Source organism: Impatiens glandulifera, chromosome 1 (assembly GCF_907164915.1).
Source record: "Impatiens glandulifera chromosome 1, dImpGla2.1, whole genome shotgun sequence".
Lineage (NCBI taxonomy): Eukaryota > Viridiplantae > Streptophyta > Magnoliopsida > Ericales > Balsaminaceae > Impatiens > Impatiens glandulifera.
In genome coordinates, this window is record NC_061862.1 from 138,223,989 (window position 1) to 138,242,520 (window position 18,532).

The following is an 18,532-nucleotide window of genomic DNA, read 5'->3' on the forward strand; positions in this document are numbered from 1 at the left end:
ATGTTCAAATTCATCGGGAAGGGACGATAACAATATCAAGGCTAGATCTCCATCCTCAAATTTCACATCAAGATTTAAAAGATCTGCTACTAATTGATTAAACTTGGTGATGTTCATTCATAGTGGTACCTTAATAGTAATCAAACCGGAATAAAAGCTTTTTCATTAGGAGCTTATTCTGACCACTCTTCTTCAGAAAATTGTCATTCAATATTTGCCATAGTTTCTGTGTAGAAGTTTCGTTCTTCGTGGCATACTTCTACTCTCTGGAAAGACACAATCGAATTGTCCCGCACACCATACGATTCATGATACTCCATTATTTTTCTTCTATATCATCTAGCTTTTTGACCTCAATAACAACATCTAGATCCTATTATTGAAAAAGAAAATCTAGAACCTCACATTGTCACATGACAAAATGCTTAGTTCCATCAAATATTTCTACTGCAATCTTTAAATTCGACAGAGGGGTCCTCATCCAAGATGACGAAGGAGTTGATGCCCCATTTGAAGACTCAACTGTCATGCCAAGGACGACCATTTGGCTCTGATACCACTTGTATGGAAAAGTGAAATAATAAAAGAAGAAATGAAAGAAAATTATACACTAAGAATTTGATAACGAAGTTCGGTCAAATGTTGCCTACGTCTCTGAGCACTAAGGCTATCAATTAATAAGGAATAAGATATACAATTATTGAGTACAATATACCAAAGGGAGAATGATTTTTTTATAGACTAAGAAACTTTCTCCACTCCCATTATCTTTCAATGTGAAATTCTAATTGTGAGGAGAGTTTTTTTATATATTAAGAAACTTCTCCGACTCCCATCTTTATCCATGTGGGATTCTAATTGTGCCAAATAAAACAACAATTATCGGCTCATGAAGCAGTCGTCTTGTCATTGATCGCTAACCATGTCATTTATCCTTTCACATCAAATTCTTTGTTGAAAATTGACTTATATCACATTTTCTCTCTTATCTCTTGAACTCATATACAACTATTAACTATTTTATTATATTATTTTATTAATAACTATTTCAAATATTTAAAATAAATAACTAATTAGTTTTGTTATGGTTTATAAGAATAAAAAAAAAATACCCTTTCAAAAAAAAGTAAATCAAAAAAACACATAAAGATCATACCACTTATTTATACAAAAGTAGGTGGTGCCCATTCCCACAGCTTTATTTATTGCTAGCAAGAAAACAAACATGGCGCACATCCACAAAGAAGACACAAATTTTAACTCCAAATTACATTGGATCCCTTTGTCACTGCTCGATCGCCTTCCCATACCCATCGGCACAAATTAAGCTTTATGGGACCTTCTATGGCGACCGATTGAGAGCTGCAAGATCTTATTATATACATATAACATATACAACCACCCACACATGATTGCATTTTTTTTGTTTTAGCAGAAAACATAGAATCATTTGAGGAAGGACCACATGATGAGTACCTCGCCCGTCCTTGCACATGATAGACTATTAATATTGCATACATCAATTTATGTATCTATATAATATATTTGTGGGGACTAAAAACTCAGTAATACAGCAGATTGGGTAACTTATCTCATTAGGGTCATGAGTTCGAATTTACAAACCGAATCATTTATAAAAAAAAACAAAATATATATATATATGGCAAATTGTTTTGGAACAGTCATCAGTTTATTTCATGATCATTATGATAATCATTTTCTAGCTACCCCATTTTGAGACTTAAGAATCAATTTGGGACTTTTATGTTCTCTTAGGGAATCGATAGGGGTGCATGCATTACTTGTCTAGATCTTTGGATGATTCGGTTATCATCTTCATGATCAACTCGTTAGTCTCGGCCTCCGACATCTTGTCTTCTTTCCTTTGAGATTGGGAGTAGGCCTCGAAGAATTCCTTGTTCTCCTTTTCGAGCTCGTTCCACACTACACATGAGAGAAAAGATTCAACGATATAATTATGTCTTCAAAGTCGAAACCTATACATATATAGTGATGATTGATCGTTTTATAGACCAGAGTGTATTCGTTGGGATATGATAGAATAACATCCTATCATCGTGACATCTTACTTCTATAAAAAAAAATGTTTAATGATAATTGAAATTTAGACATCAACATTAAAGTTCACGCATTTAAAAGAAAAAGTGAAGGAGAATTATGACCAAAGAAAATCCACAAGTGGTCTGAACTCCAAACTCCAGTCATTGATATTTGCGTTAATCTAAATCTTATTTCTTCTAGGTTATAATTTGTTAGTCTATTTATTTTTATACTTTTAAGGATTTCTTTTTCTTTATTTGAAAGCAGATTGTTTGGCTGCTTTTTGGAATATGATTTATGACCACAAGTTATAACTTTTTATATATAGGTTTTTATTATTTTTTCTACCCTCACAAAAATTGGAATTGATAAAATGAGGTTTTATCATTTTAAAACAATGTTATCTTAACTATAATTAATTGATCTACTCTATTTTTTTCAAAATGATCGAAGAAACTCATAATTATATTTATAGGTTTTTATTATTTTTTCTACCCTCACAAAAATTGGAAGTGATAAAATGAGGTTTTATCATTTTAAAACAATGTTATCTTAACTATAATTAATTGATCTACTCTATTTTTTTCAAAATGATCGAAGAAACTTATATTTTTGAAAGTCTTGGCTTAACTTATAGTAATTAACTATTGTCAGAATTTAGTAGAGAATCGTTACTAAGTGGTAGAGAGAAAAAACTTATATCTTTACTGTTAGATATATTAGTTTTATTATCTTTATTAGCACTTAAGGGTATTTCAGTCTATCGTAATTACTAACTATATAAACTCTTTAATTACATTCAGTTTATTTCATGTTTCCTAATAAGAAACATTAGCTTTCTCTCTCTATTTTATCATGGTATCAGAGCCTCCATTTATGGATTTTCTTTATTCAACATAAATCATTCAATCTACATCTTTCGATTTGAATTTGGTGTTTGATTCTGCAATCGTCAATGGTATTTTTCGTTTTCGCTTTCTTTTGCTCTAGCTGATTTAGTTTGGAAATTTGTACTTGTGTCACGTCGTGCCGCATCATGCCGCATTGTGCCGCGTCGTGCCATATTCGTGTTATTGTATTTGTATTGTCGTTTTTGGTATTTTTATTCGTATTGCGTCGTGTCGTGTCGCATCGTGCCGTTTCGTTCCATATTTGTGCAGCTGGAGATTTTTATTCGTGCCGCATCGTTTTGTGTCGTGCAATATTTGTTGTTGCTGATTTTGGGTTGGTTAAACAAGGTCCTTACATAGTTTTGCCAATATTTGTGCTATTGTATTTGAGCTATCATTGGAGATTTGTACTTGTTTGATATTGGTAATACAATTACTGCTCCAATCATGGATCCATATATGTTTGAGAAGTTTGAGCAGTTTAAGCAGTTTCTCACCTCACAATCACATGTCATGTCCGCCTCCTTTCATAAAGGTTTGTCATCATCTGATAATTCAGATAAATCGTCTCCCTTATGGATATTAGATTCAGGTGTAACTAATCATATGCCTCCTAATATTAACTCATTTGTGTCAGTCAATTCTGTTCCACCATTTTCCATCATGATTGCTCCAATGTCATTGGAAGAAATTGGTTTTGTACATACATCTTATTTTTCTCTCCCAAATGTCTACAATATTCTATGTCTTCCTTTAAACCTTGTATTTGTTAGTCAATTGTGTGATTCTGGTCTCACAGTTTTGTTTACTTTTTCCAATTATTGTGTTAAGGACCCACAGTCACAAAAGGTGATTGGGACAGGCCGTAGGAAAGGAGGACTTTATGTTTTAGATGAACTCAAAGTATCACATGTTGTTGCCTTCAGTATTGACATGTTATCATTTCGTTTAAATAGTTCATCTTCGGAATTTTATCGTTGGCATTCTCGTTTGGGTCATGTTTCTAGATCTCGTTTAAAGTTTTTAGTGTCTACTGGAGCTTTGGGTAGTTTAGAAAGTCATGACATTTCTGATTGTAGTGGTTGCAAATTGGCTAAATTTTCAGCATTGCTTTTTTATAAAAGTGTTTCTTTTTCCACTACTCCATTTGATCTCGTGCATTCTGATGTGTGGGGACTTTCTTCTGTTTCTTCTAAAGGATGTTCTCGATATTATGTTTTGTTTGTTGATGACTTCACTCGTTATACTTGGATTTATCTAATGAAACGCATGTCTGAATTTCTTACTATAGTCACCAATTTTCGAGCTCTTGTGAGACCCAACATTCTTCAGTCATTAAATATTTTAGGTGTGATTTGGGAGGTGAATACACTTCTAATGATTTCTCTCAGTTACTTGTCTCTGATGGTACAATTCACCAAACCTCATGTACTAACACTCCTCAACAAAATGGTGTGGCTGAAAGAAAACATCATCATCTTGTTGAAACAACTCGTTCTTTTATGCTATCAGCTGAGGTTCCTAATATGTTTTGGGGAAGCAGTTCTTACCGATGCTCATGTAATCAATAGAATTTCACTATCTCATAATTCAGGTTTATCCCCTTTTGAAAAATTATATGGTCATTCACCTGATTATTCCTCGTTGCGTGTTTTCGGTTGTATTTGTTTTGTCCTTCGACCACATGTTGAACGTAATAAGTTGTCTTCCCGGTCTACCTTATGTATCTTTCTGGGTTATGGTGTTGGTCAAAAAGGGTATCGTTGTTTTGATCCAGTTAGTCAAAAATTATATGTTTCGCGTTATGTTATGTTTTTAGAGCACATTTCATTCTTCTTTGTTCCTGCTAGTTCAAATCATATGACCTAAGCAGATCTAGTTCGTATTAATCCCTTTGACACTGAGCCCGATGAATATATATCTGATACTTTAGTTCATGATACTTTGGTTCACGATACATCCACCTCCCATGTCCCTGCTCCTACGACCACCCAAATTTCGGATGAGATTGCGGATCCTCTTCCTAGTCTATCTGATACTTTGGTTCATGATACATCCACCTCCCATGTCCCTGCTCCTACGACCACCCAATTGCCGAATGAGATTGTCAATCCTCCTCCCCGTCACTCCACTCGCATTCGTAAGTCTACTAAACTTCCCGATTTTAAGTACTCCTCTTTTTCTACTTCATTTACTTCCTTTGTCACTTCTGTTCATCATTTTTCTGAGCATTCATCCTATAAGGAGACAGTTTGCGATCCCCTTTGGCAGACTGCTATGGCTGAGGAACTTACTACTTTACATCAGACTCATACATGAGATTTAGTTTCACTACCGTCTGGAAAATATGTCATTGGTTCTCGTTGGGTCTACAAGATTAAAACAAAATCATATGGTATCATTGAGCGATACAAGACTCGACTTACTGCTAAAGACTATTCTCAAAAATATGGCATGGATTATGAGGAAACATTTTCTCATGTTGCGAATATGACAACTGTTCGCACTTTGATTGATGTTGCTTCGGTTTTCCAATGGAAAATCGATCAAATAGATGTGAAGAATGCTTTCTTGAATGTTGACCTTCATGAAGAGGTTTATATGATGCCTCCCTCAGGTGTTCCTCATCAACTTGGTGAACTTTGCAAGCTTCGCAAAGCTCTTTATGGTCTCAAACAAGCACCACGTGCCTAGTTTGAAAAATTCTCTATGGTGATCACTTTGCTTGCCTTTCTTCCTAGTCACCATGATTCGACTTTATTTGTCAAGCGTACAACAGCAGGACGCATTCTTCTATCCCTGTATGTTGATGATATGATTATTACAGGTGATGATCATGATGGTATTAAATCATTGAAGTCTGAGTTAGCACACTCATTCCCTATGAAAGATTTGAGCAAGCTACGTTATTTATTGGGAATTAAGGTAGCTTATTCTCCAAAAGGTTATTTCTTATCTCAATCTAAGTACATTGCTGATTTGTTTGAGCGTGCTTCGACTAACTAACAACTAAATTGTTGATACACCCCCTTGAGACCAATGTTAAATACTCTTGGTCCGATGGAACTCCTTTGGAGGATTATGGTCTTTATCGTACCATTTTTGGAAGCTTAGTTTATCTTACTGTAACTCGCCCAGACATTGTGTATGTAGTTCATGTAGTTAGTCAGTTTGTCACTACCCCTACTACAGTTCATTGGGCTGCTGTTCTTCTTATTCTCAGGTATCTTCGTGGCACTTAATTTCATAGTCTCATATTTCCTTCCACATCTTCATTAGAATTGCGTGCCTACTCTGATGCGGATTGGGCTGGTGATCCTACGGACCGCAAGTCGACCACTGGATATTATATTTTCCTCGCTGATTCGCTTATTTCATCGAAGATCAAGAAACAAGATGTCATCTCTCGGTTTTTTACAGAATCTGAGTATCGTTCCATGGCCTCGACTACCTCTAAAATTGTTTGGTTACGCAGATTACTTACTTATATGGATATTTCTCTTTCTCACCCTACTCCGCTACATTGCGATAATCAAAGTGTTATCCAGATTGCACGGAATTATGTCTTTCATGAGAGAACCAAACATATCGAGATTGATTGTCATGTCACTAGTCATCATCTACAGACTCACACCATCACTTTTTCATTCGTTCCTTCCTCCTTGCAGATTGCTGATATATTTACAAAAGCACATTCGACTTCGCGTTTTCGTTTTCTGACTGTCAAACTCTCAATGCATATTGATGTTGCATCGTGAGTTTGAGAGGGGATGTTAGATATATTAGTTTTATTATCTTTATTAGCACTTAAGGATATTTTAGTCTATTAGCACTTAAGGGTATTTCAGTCTATTGTAATCACTATCTATATAAACTCTTTCATTACATTCAGTTTATTTCATGTTTACTAATAAGAAACCCTAGCATTTCTCTCTTTATTTTATCACTCACTATCGTAATTTCGTGTCTTCCTACTCGGGCAATTTACAAAAAAATAATAATAATAAATATATATACTGTTAGAATTTAAAGTAAAAACTGATTATTTCATTGAGAACCAATAAAATACTCATTATCAAACTACTTGAAATGAAAGAAACAAAAAGAAATTGAATAATTTGTTGAATTATTTTACTATACAAATGCCCTCTTCTAAAGGACTAAGGTTGATGAATCATCTCCAAGTTCTTTTCTTTTTATTATGTAAATGTTTCAGGTGTGAACACTCGAACTCGTAACCATAAAGACGTGAGTTATTACACTCTATAACTACGTTATGAGTCTTCAAGTTTTTTTATTCAACATAAGATAATGATCCATTATTAGATAACAAGAAAAAAAAAGAAAAGATTCTATTTGAGGAGGCTGACCAGTTGAAGTGATGACCGATTCAATCTTTGCATGTTTAGACAAGGCTTCAATGCATTCCTCTTTGCTCATGTTAAAGATCAAACACTTCTCTATGAGATGATGCACCTGAATCATAATGATCATGCATCTCTATATGATCAACTTCAAAGATTTATCAAGAACCCCAAACATGTTTTGTATAAAAAATAAGTTACCATATGAATATATGACGCGGAAGAGTCACCCATGGCGGCTGTCTCCAAAGATCTTTTAAACCGAAGGGTTGTCCTTTATTTGTTGTTTGTTGTAAATGAAGTAGAAAATCTTAAGATTAGAGATTATATATACATAAAGTTGATGATCATTTTGAAGGAGAAGTACTAGACGATGGAAAAACGGGTCAGGCAGTCCCACGTGAGGGATGAATAATAATTGGTGGAGAGAAGATTGAAATTTGTAGGAGATTTCTAAACATGACAATTTCTCTTGTCTTGTTATATTGCAATTGGAAAAGGACCCTTTTTCTCGTGACTCCATATAGGATCAATATTAACCATTCTTGTCTACGTGGCGAACATCCATTTATCTAAGATTATCCTCTCACTCTATCTCAACCAATTATTGCCCTCCACGTGGTTCCCTGTCAATTCCAAGTTATTCCCATAGAATCATCATAACATTTGCTTTCCCCTCATTGGGTATTATTGGCTTGGTTGGCATTTACAAAAAAAAAAAAAAAAAAAAAAAAAAAAAAAAAAAAAAAACTAGTTTTATAGCTTGTGTCCAATGTCTAGAAGTATCTACGTGCATCTTTCAATAACCAATAAGATTATTCATTTTACTGTTGCTATCATCTCTTTGTTTCTAGGTAGGTCCCAATAATTGTGCTGATCATATCAAGATCGATCATTTACAACTTTAGTCGATCGGTGCATGCATTATCAACATTTTTGCCTTTTGTTTGTACGGATGGCTAACATAAATTACATCAGCCACCCGCCTAGATCTTCTAGATAGCATTTTCTTGCCTGTAGGACTAATGCAACAATAAGATATTCACCTTTTCATACACAATTATAAGTTTTCCAGTCAAATTTTGTTATGTTTTAAAATAGAAATAATTTGATTAATCATGTTATCAATTTTGTAGTTTAGAGAAGAAAAAAAACATGCGTTAGAACACACTCATGCAATAAGTAAATGAGGGAAAAAATTCAAACATTCAAAACCATGCATCACAAGTCACATAACTCATGCAAGGTTCATCTTTATTTGTAATGATGTGTATAAAGTTTTATTGTAATTAATTAAATATTTAGCCTAATCATTTATAATCATCTTATACATCCTCTATTCTCGAATCTCATAAAGAGATGAGAGATTGAAATGATAGAATTGATAAAATCGACCAATGGTTTAGAACGAACAAACACTGGTAAAAATGGATCGAGAACTACACGAGGTCTGATGTCCACCCCTTGAAAAGAGGGAGTCAGGCTATGTATGCATCGGACCGTTCATAAGTAGCTAAAATTAATTTAATTTGAATTTTAAATGGTTAATCTTTTAATTAATTTTTATAGTCTAACTTGATTATTTTTTTTAAATCAAGAAAATATTTATGTATATAAACGTAACTTTAGTGATTTTGTTCGAATTCGATATTTGATGACACTCAGGAAAGGGTCTTGCACTATGTCCTCTATATGGGTTAAAAACGGTCTCTACTTTACAAAATTTTGAATTTATAAGAAAATTTGATTCATAAGTATTATTTATTTGATTATTTGTCCAAAATTTAGACATATTTTTAGATTTGATATTTTAAATTTTAAAATATTAAATAAATGACTATACCTATGATGCGGTTGAAAATTATGAAAAACTATCCCTGAAAATATTAATTCAGACATGTTAGATTTAAAAATAAATCTAAACAGGTCCTTAATAAAATATTTTTATAAAAATATTTTAAAGGTGTTTTCTACTTTTTTTTAATTTTTTAAAAATAATTTAAAACTTTTAAATGTTAAAATATTAAAATCAAAGGTTATAAACAAACGGGCCTTAGACCTGGGTTGGACTAGTCACTAGGTGGATCGAGGGTTCGCAAGTAGTGGTTCGGGAGAGCGCTGGGCTGGATTGGATGTGGTCTGAACCGGTGACAATGCGGGGCTTTTGCTTCACATTGTTGGTTAGGCGCCTAGGCATTGCGTTTAGGCCTATTTGATTTAGGCCAAACAGTTTTGGCCTTTTTTGACCTTCTTTTCTTTATTATTATTTTTTATTTACCTGCAAAAAAATATACAAAATTAATTAATAGATATAAGGTTTATATTTTCCCTATTTTTATTTTTGTGTATTTTAGGACTTTATTTTTAATTTTTCGAGATTTAAATGGTTACAACATTTTCTCTAATTAATTATTTAATTTATTTTGACTTTTAAATTCATCTATATGATCAACTTCAAAGATTTATCAAGAACCCCAAACATGCCTTTTTTGACCTTCTTTTCTTTATTATTATTTTTTCTTTATAAATTTTTTTTTACCTGCAAAAAATATAAAAAATTAATTAATAGATATAAGGTTTATATTTTCCCTATTTTGTGTATATTTTAGGACTTTATTTTTAATTATTCGAGATTTAAATGGTTACAACATTTTCTCTAATTAATTATTTAATTTATTTTGACTTTAAATTAATTATTTTGGTATAAATGAATACATTATTTTTCTTAAATAATTATTTAATTTATTTTTGTCTTCTAAATTAATTATTTTGAGATAAATGAAAATAAAATATTTTCCCTAAATAAATATTTAATTTAGTTTTGGCCTTTAAATTCATTCTTTTGGAATAAATGAATATAACATTTTCCCTAAATAATTATTTAATTTATATTAAACCATTTGTTGAGTTATAATTTTGAAAATTTATTTTATCGGCATTATTTGAATTTTTTATAAATTAGGTATGTCAATTTTTAATGCCCCTTAAATCGAGTTGGGAACATACTAGTTATTGGAACACATGAATTCGAGTTTGACATAAATACTATGTTTTCCCTGTGCAATTTATAATTTTATGAGTTCATTATGAAATCAGTTTAGAGATACAAAGATAAAGCCTGGAGATAGTTGTGGCAGGAATTAGTTTTTTTTATAGTTGATGTGTGTCAAAATCATCAAAGACATAAAACATTCATATGTGGTAGTCAACATCCTATGAGACTTATCCTTGTTGAATCTTGACCAATAGTGTCTGGTTTTTCTAGGTATGTTTATGAGAAGTACTTTTGAATAATCTTGTAGATGCTATTGATAGATATTATTTGATATATTAAATTATTTGCCCGAGTCATACATAGCAATTTTCGTGTGATAGTATACATATGATTGTGTGCTTATTACTAACAAACTGTGGGTGGGTTTGGTGAGATAGTGGTTATTAGGGAGATCATTTGTAAATGGTTGTGGGCTATAAACAACTATTGTCATGTATAAATGATTATGAGTACTATCGAAATATAGATTTTGATTTAACGTAAATATTAATAAATTATTAACGTGTTATTAACACATAACATTTTTTTGGAAAATCATATACAAATGATCATGAGTACTATCGAAAGATAGATTTTGATTTAATGTGAATATTAATAAATTATTATTTAATTCTATTAATAAATAGCGATTTTAGGATGATCATGTACAAATTATCATGGGTATTATCGAAAGATAGGCTTTGGTTTGATGTGAATATTAATAAATTATTCTCGTATGATATTGATAAATAGTATTTTTAGGGTGATCATATATAAATGATGGTATGTACTATTGAAAAATAATTTTGATTTGACGTGAATATTAACAAATTATTCATGTATGATATTAATAAATAGAGTTTTTATGAAGATAATGTACAAATGATCGTGTGTACTATCAAAAAATAAGTTTTAATTTGACGTTAATATTAACAAAGTATTCAAGTATGTTTTTCTTACAAGTATCCCCGTCTAACAAAATATTATGCGTTGACAAGATATGGATAGTTTTCATGTGGGCATTACTACAAGTTGATCGCAAAGATGATTTCACATTATTTTTATTGGAAAAAACTTTGGGATTCAAAGATTTTATCCAAGATATCCATTATGTATTATTCACGGTGGAAATATTACGGATGGTATATGCATAAAAAAATGTTTATTATGGCTAGTCGTATGTGTCACGAAGAGGTTGAATCAACAACTTATTTACTTTTGTATTATCGAGGAGTGACTAGTATTTGAAGTTTTATGTGAAGTTTTAATGAGATTCATTGGGTGATGATCGAGTCTTTGTGTAGTTACTGGGAAGTTTGGATTGATGCGACTGATATGACAACCATACATATTTGGGTTACCATCCCAATTATTTTTTGGTGAACTATCTAATTGGAGAGAAACTGTCAATGACCGTAGTCATCCGATTGTATAATTCATGATGTTATTATTATGATAATTTCTGAGATTCGTTTAGAAATTAATAGAGTCTGTCAGGGAATCATGTAAAAACGATCGTTGGTACTATCAAAAGATATGTTTTGATTTGACGTGAATATTAACAAATTATTCATGTATGCTATTAATAAATAATGTTTTTAAGAATGATCAGGGATACTATCGAAAAATAGGTTATGATTTAATGTGATATTAACAAATTGTTCACGTATGGTATTAATAAACAATGTTTTTAAGGAGATAATGTACAAGTTATTGTGGCTAGTATCGAAAGATGGATTTTGATTTAACGTGAATATTAATAAATTATTCATATATGCTATTAATAAATAACGTTTTTAGGGCGATCATGTACCAATGATCGTGGGTACAATTGAAAGATAGATTTTAATTTTACGTGAATATTAACAAATTGTTCACGTATACTATTAATAAATAACATTTTTGAGCATGTACAAATGATCGTTGGTATTATCAAAAGATAGGTTTTGATTTGATCTGAATATTAAAAAATTATTTACTTATGCTAATAATAAATAACGTTTCTAGGGAGATCATGTACAAAAGATTGCTGGTACTATCGAAAAATATGTTATAATTTGATGTCAATATTAACAAATTCTTCATGTATGATATTAAAAATAACGTTTTTAGGGTGATCATGTATAAACAATCGTGGGTACTATCAAAAGATAGGTTTGATTTTTTTAGAGTTTCTGAATAGTAGCAATCAAACAACAAAACAAACATAGATTACAATTAATGTTCACAATCTTTGTTGTTATTTCCATATTGGCCTTGTAGGCCATGTTGTTTTCTTCCATGTCCCCTTCCTCGCTCATACTTCACAAAAGGTGATTGAATTGTAGAAGATGATGATACTTGTCTTCTCCCATTGTTTAGTAAGATTGGTTTTGATTTGATGTGAATATTAAGAAACTATTCATGTATACTATTAATAAATAATGTTTTAGGATGGTCATTACAAATAATTGTGGATATTATCGAAATAAAGATTTTGATTTGACATGAATATTAACAAATTATTCATGCATGTTATTAATTCATAGTGCTTTTAGGGCAATCATGTTCTAATGATCGTAGGCACTATCAAAAATAGGTTTTGATTTGACATGAATATTAACAATTTATTCACATATTAAATAAATAATATTGGTAGGGCAATCATGTATAAATTGATTATTTTTAGAGATTTTTCCTTTAATTAATTTCAAGCAGTTCCTCATAACTATTTGAAAAGCAATAGTCGCAATTTTTATTAATAGACAATTAATTTTGACTTCTTGGGGTATGAATATATATTACTTGTTCAAATATGTCAAATTTGGTCAAGCATGCATGGTAGGGCTTTAGGTTCTCTCCTTTTATTTGATACATACTATTGGCTTGGGATATAACCAAATTTGTGTCACTAGTTATATCCAATTTTTTTACTCCTCTTTCGTATGCCAACTTTAGGCCTGAGAGACATGCCTCGTATTCATCTTTGTTGTTGGTAATAGGATACTCTAGTTTTATGGATATTGAGTTATAGGTACCTTTAGGGTTTACCAATAAAATCTTTATTGGAATGAAGCTCTGTCAAACATGAGTCTCCATAAGCTTGATGTAATAGTCATGCTACCATTGTTGGGAAATTTGAGTTCATCTTCTAATTCAACAACGATTGATTGTCGACTCTTAAATTCTGCGACAATGCTCTTTTTTTATAGATTTTGTATTGTGTAAGGTATGTCGTTTTCGGGTATTATCATTATACACTTAACTATATGGATTTGAGGCAATTTTAAGTAGTCTTTGATTCTTTCAAACGCTTATTAACAATCCTTATTCTATATGAACTTTTGGTCATTTTTAACAGTTTAAATAACGAGTGGCACGTCATAATGAGCTTCTTAATAAACTGAATGATATATTGGATTTGTCCAAAGAAGTCTCGGACTACTCTCTCGTTTTGAGGTGTTGGCATGGCTATTATCACCTATATTTTGGAGGGATCGAATTCAATTCCCCTTTGGGTAACTAGGATGCCTAGTATTATTCCAATAGTAACCCTGAATGTACATTTCTTTAGGTTAAGTTGTAACTTGTATTTTCTAATTCTTTGTAAGAATTTCTCGAGATTGTGGACATGCCCTTCTCGATATTTGGATTTAACAATTATGATGTTCAAATAGACCTCCATCCACTTCTTTGTGGAACATATCATGGAGAATCATCGTAACGGTTTTTTGGTATGTTGTCTCTACATTCTTTAGACCAAATGGGATGATATAGTAGCAAAAAGTGTCTACATATGTTATGAATGTTGTCTTTTCCTTACTCTTAGGGCCATCCAGATTTAATTGTATCTTGAGAATTCGTTCATGTATGATATGAGTTCATGATCGACCGTGTGATCAATTAGTATGTCGATGTGAGGTAGTGATAAATTATTTTTAAGGTTAGTCTTGTTTAAATCCCGATAGTCGACACATACGCGTATATTATCGTCTTCTTTGTAACGGGGACGACATTGGCTACCCATGTAGGGTATTAAACAATCTCAAGAAATTCAATTTCCAATTTCTTTTGGACTTCTTCTTTTATTATAGTCACAACATTATATTTCATCCATCTAAGCTTTTGCTTTATGGGTTTAGCATATGGATGAAGGAAAATATGATGTTGGACAATCTTAGGGTCGATCACTGACATATATGTGTACGACCAAGCAAAGACGTCTTGGTTGACTTTCAAGAGTTCAATCAAGTCGTGGCATTTTTCTTTATTTAGACTTTGCCCAATAAGAATGATTTGGGGGTCACCTATTGTGTTCAAGTCTATTTCGACCATTTTTTCGATGGAGAAAACGATTGCGCTTACATTTTCCAAGAAGCGTTTCATTTCGAACTTCATGTCTAAGTTAAATGATCGATCATTATTACTCGGTATATATTTGAAAACATATTCTTTGATTATATTATCGTCTTTATTATAAGGGGGATGTTCTATCAACATGTTATTCTAAGATCACGTTGTTGTTCTTAGTTTCCTTAGTATTAACGGTATTCAACAGATTTTTACGTATAAAAGGGTCTTCGTCTTCATCGTTATCTAAGTTAGTGCATATTAGATCGACGTGCAGAGTTTCAATTGCCAAATCTTGTGTTGGATGACCGAACTTGTGGGTTTCATTTCCTGACTTGTCTTTTCCATTAGTGTTTAGAGTCTAGAATAGTCCTTCGAGAGCATCTCACCAATATTCTGTTATTTTCCTAATCACACAAATAGATAAAACAATCGGTGAAGATTTCGAGACCTAGAAAATGTCTATGTAAATCATGGTATGTAAATGGTTCATGGAAGTCAAGGTAGAGAATGTTTTGTCCTTCATGGATGAACTACTTATTGGGGTTGGAGGGATTGATATGTATTCCATGGATATTTTTCCTTTTTGTATTTTCTCAAACCCAGTTGGTATGTACTTTATGCCGAAATGGTCTGAATCATAAAATGGTCGAGGGAAGAATGGTATGCCTATGGCATTTGGATTCAGGCCCATACAAGAGAAATATTCCATTATGCACATCAATTTTATGGAGGGGAACCTGAACATGATAAAGTTGGGATCATTGGGAAAACTTTGAATTTGCTCAATTAAACTTCTAGACTATCAACGTGATTTTCTCAAACTACGGTAGTAGTGTAGACTTTGCTTTCAATCGTGACGAAATGATCGTTGGCCATAAAAATTATCTTTTGGTGAAAGGTAAAGGTTAGATCCTTTGCTTAGTGCACCCAAGGCCTTCCCAAGATAAGGCTATATGATAGTTGCATATTTATGACGTAGAAGTCAACTTCAAATGGTATATTAATCACTTGGATGGTGCTTTTTAGGCTTCCAATTATTTCTCGTCGTGAGCGGTTAAAACCCCTTATGCATATGTCTAATGGCATAATCCGATCTTTGGTGATGCCAATTTTCTCGAAGGTTCTCCAAAGGCATATATTTAATGTTGAACCGTTTTTGATGAGATTCATTGAGATTGTCTTTACCTCCAATTGGATAGAAATATAGAGAATTCTGGCATGTGTCACTCAAGATGTCCTTTCTTTCCTTTTCGATTATGACGTTGAGGTTGTTACCGTTTTTTTAGAGTTTCTTCATGTTTTAGAATATTTTGATTGCAAATCATACAGAGTAACGGCCATTTATACTTTTCAAATTTATATCACTTTGTCATTATAACCTCTAGAAAAAATCATTTGCATCGTTTCCTGTGGAAGCTTGAGGTTCGAAAATTTCAACATCGATTTGCGTGTCAAAATTTTTCTATTAAAATAAAATATTATTTTAAAAGATTTCATTGACTCCTGGCAGTTTTTTGAAATTAATTAAAAATAATTAATTCCGGGATGCAATTTTAAATAATCTGGGGAATTGTGGTAATCAAATCACAATTTTATTTTTTAGAAATCCTTTGGTTTAAATTAATTAAACATAATTAATTTAAAAGATTATTCATTTTAAACAGAGTCGCCAATTGATTTTTAAAAATCAATAAAAGTTGGCATACGTATATAAATGTACTAATTAGACTTTTATTTTAGTTTGTAGTTTGGTGATACTCGGGAAAAGGCTTTTGCGCTTCATCCTACGTACTCGTTTTAAAAACGGGCTCTACTTATAAAGTTGGATTTTAAAAATCAGTTGTATAACGTTTGAATTTTTAATCAATTATTCTTTCGGTTCTAGTCATTATTTTAGGTTTTAGCGTTATTTAAAATATTGAAACAATAATATTTAAAATGCTGATACCTATTGTTGATGATAACTGAGGATTATATCTGAAAAATATTAGTCATTTTAAGGGTGTTATGGTTTAGAAATACACACCAAACATTCCTTAGTCAAAAAGTTTTATGGAAATATCGCAAAAATATTTTGAAATCATTTTCTAATTTTTTTGAGATTTTTAGAAAATGGTTTGGGGTCTTAAAATTACAAAAATAATTTTAGGTTTTGAAAAGTGGAACCAAACATGTCTTAAAATTGGAGTCCGAGGCCTTGGGTTCGTTTTTATCGGTCGAGGTTCAAAGACCCACAGTCTGGGAGCTAAGGACTCTCGGTCCTATGCTAAGATTACCGGTTTGGGTGTATAAATTCATCGGTCCTGGGCTAGCTCTAGGCTAAGTCCCTCGGTCAAGTTGTATAAACCTCATGGTCCTCGACTAGCTTTGGGCTAGGTTCCTCAATACTGGGCTCGGGAGCTCTTAGTCTTAGGTTTGGAGTTCTTGGTCCCAAAGTTAGACCTCTTGGTCCCGGGTTTGGGATTCTCGCTCACGAAGTCAGATCTCTTGGTCCTGTGGTATGGGAGTCTCGGTCGCAAGTTGAATATATTGGTCCTAGATGAGAATTCTCAGTCCTAGCTCAAGAACATCGGTCTGACCTCTCGGTCTTGTTAAAATTCTCAGTCCTAAGTCTTGGTCCTATGTTCGAACTTTTTAGTCATTGGTCTCGATCTGGACCGAGGATCATTAGTTGGATCTCTCGGTCCTAAGCTAAAATGCCTCGCTCCTCAAGAACACCAAAATGCAAATTTTTAAATTCCTTTTTTTAGATTAGATTTTTTTATCCAAGGGTTTGGGTAGCTACACAAAGTTCTTAGGAACATGTTGATCATCATCTCAAAGTATCAATGTACCAGATGATGATCAGTTGGTTCAAAATAGTTTGTGATAAAAAAATCGAGTTTTTGATTTTAAAGTTGTTTTGAAGTGTATGGAGTTGTCCAATAGCTTCCTTATACTACATATACTTGATTTGTACCAAAATAATAACACTGACTACTTATTTGAACAAATTCAAGAACTCAAAATTTTCAATTATTTAAAAAAAATTGATCTTGATCAAATATGATCAGGATGGATCAAACATGATCCAAATAGTTGTCCAATATCATTACAATCATGTTGGGAAGTTTTCTGGATTGTGATTCAACAGAATTAAACCAAGAATAGCAAATCCAAATTTTGGATTTACAAAATTCAAATTTGGCTTTTTGTTTATAAGATCGATTGATCAGTTGTATCTTATCCAGATAGTTTTTAAATGATCCTAGGATCAATATTCAATCATAAAACACCATAAACAGCAAGCATACAAGCTTGTGTAAATTGATATCATTAGGATATAGTGGCATTATTCCATTATTTATTATCATTAGTTTGTTCATTTCTAAAAACCGATAGTGGCATTTCTTAGGATGTCTTCTGATGTCGTTTTGGTATATCCAAATTCTTTTTGAAGTAACTTTCTTAATGATATTGATTCTAAATGGCTTGAGATGTTGAATATTATTGTTGTCGATCATAAAGATGGCCTTGAATTCTTTCATTGCGGGACATATTTGTTTGTTTCCCATGAAGAAAACTCTAACTATATAGGTTCATATGTTTTGCATTTGCATCATGAAATTCTTATTGATTTTTATATCAATGAATTTCATGATGTTAGTCATTCTATAGATTCTGAAGTTCCATTTGGATTCTTTAAAGTGGTCTATCTATGGGACTAAAGGGGAGTGATCGAGCATAGAAATGACATGTGATAATAGATGTGGTAACAAGTAAATAGTGGTATCTTTTATTTTAAAATAAAGATTTGTACTTCTAAATGTCTATTTATCTATAATGCATACATGAAATATATAGTAGTCACG

General features: G+C 32.1%; 1 protein-coding gene across 1 annotated transcript; it reads right to left on the reverse strand.

Annotated features, from left to right (window-relative positions):
* Positions 1 to 1,614: 1,614 nt before the first annotated feature.
* On the reverse strand, positions 1,615 to 7,636 carry LOC124941073. Its single transcript, XM_047481336.1, has 3 exons — positions 7,517 to 7,636; positions 7,322 to 7,427; positions 1,615 to 1,944 (listed from the first exon to the last, which is right to left on the reverse strand). Exons 1-3 carry the CDS (start codon positions 7,547 to 7,549, stop codon positions 1,799 to 1,801), a joined length of 285 nt encoding a protein of 94 aa, XP_047337292.1. The 5' UTR covers positions 7,550 to 7,636; the 3' UTR covers positions 1,615 to 1,798.
* Between the last annotated feature and the right edge of the window lie 10,896 nt (positions 7,637 to 18,532).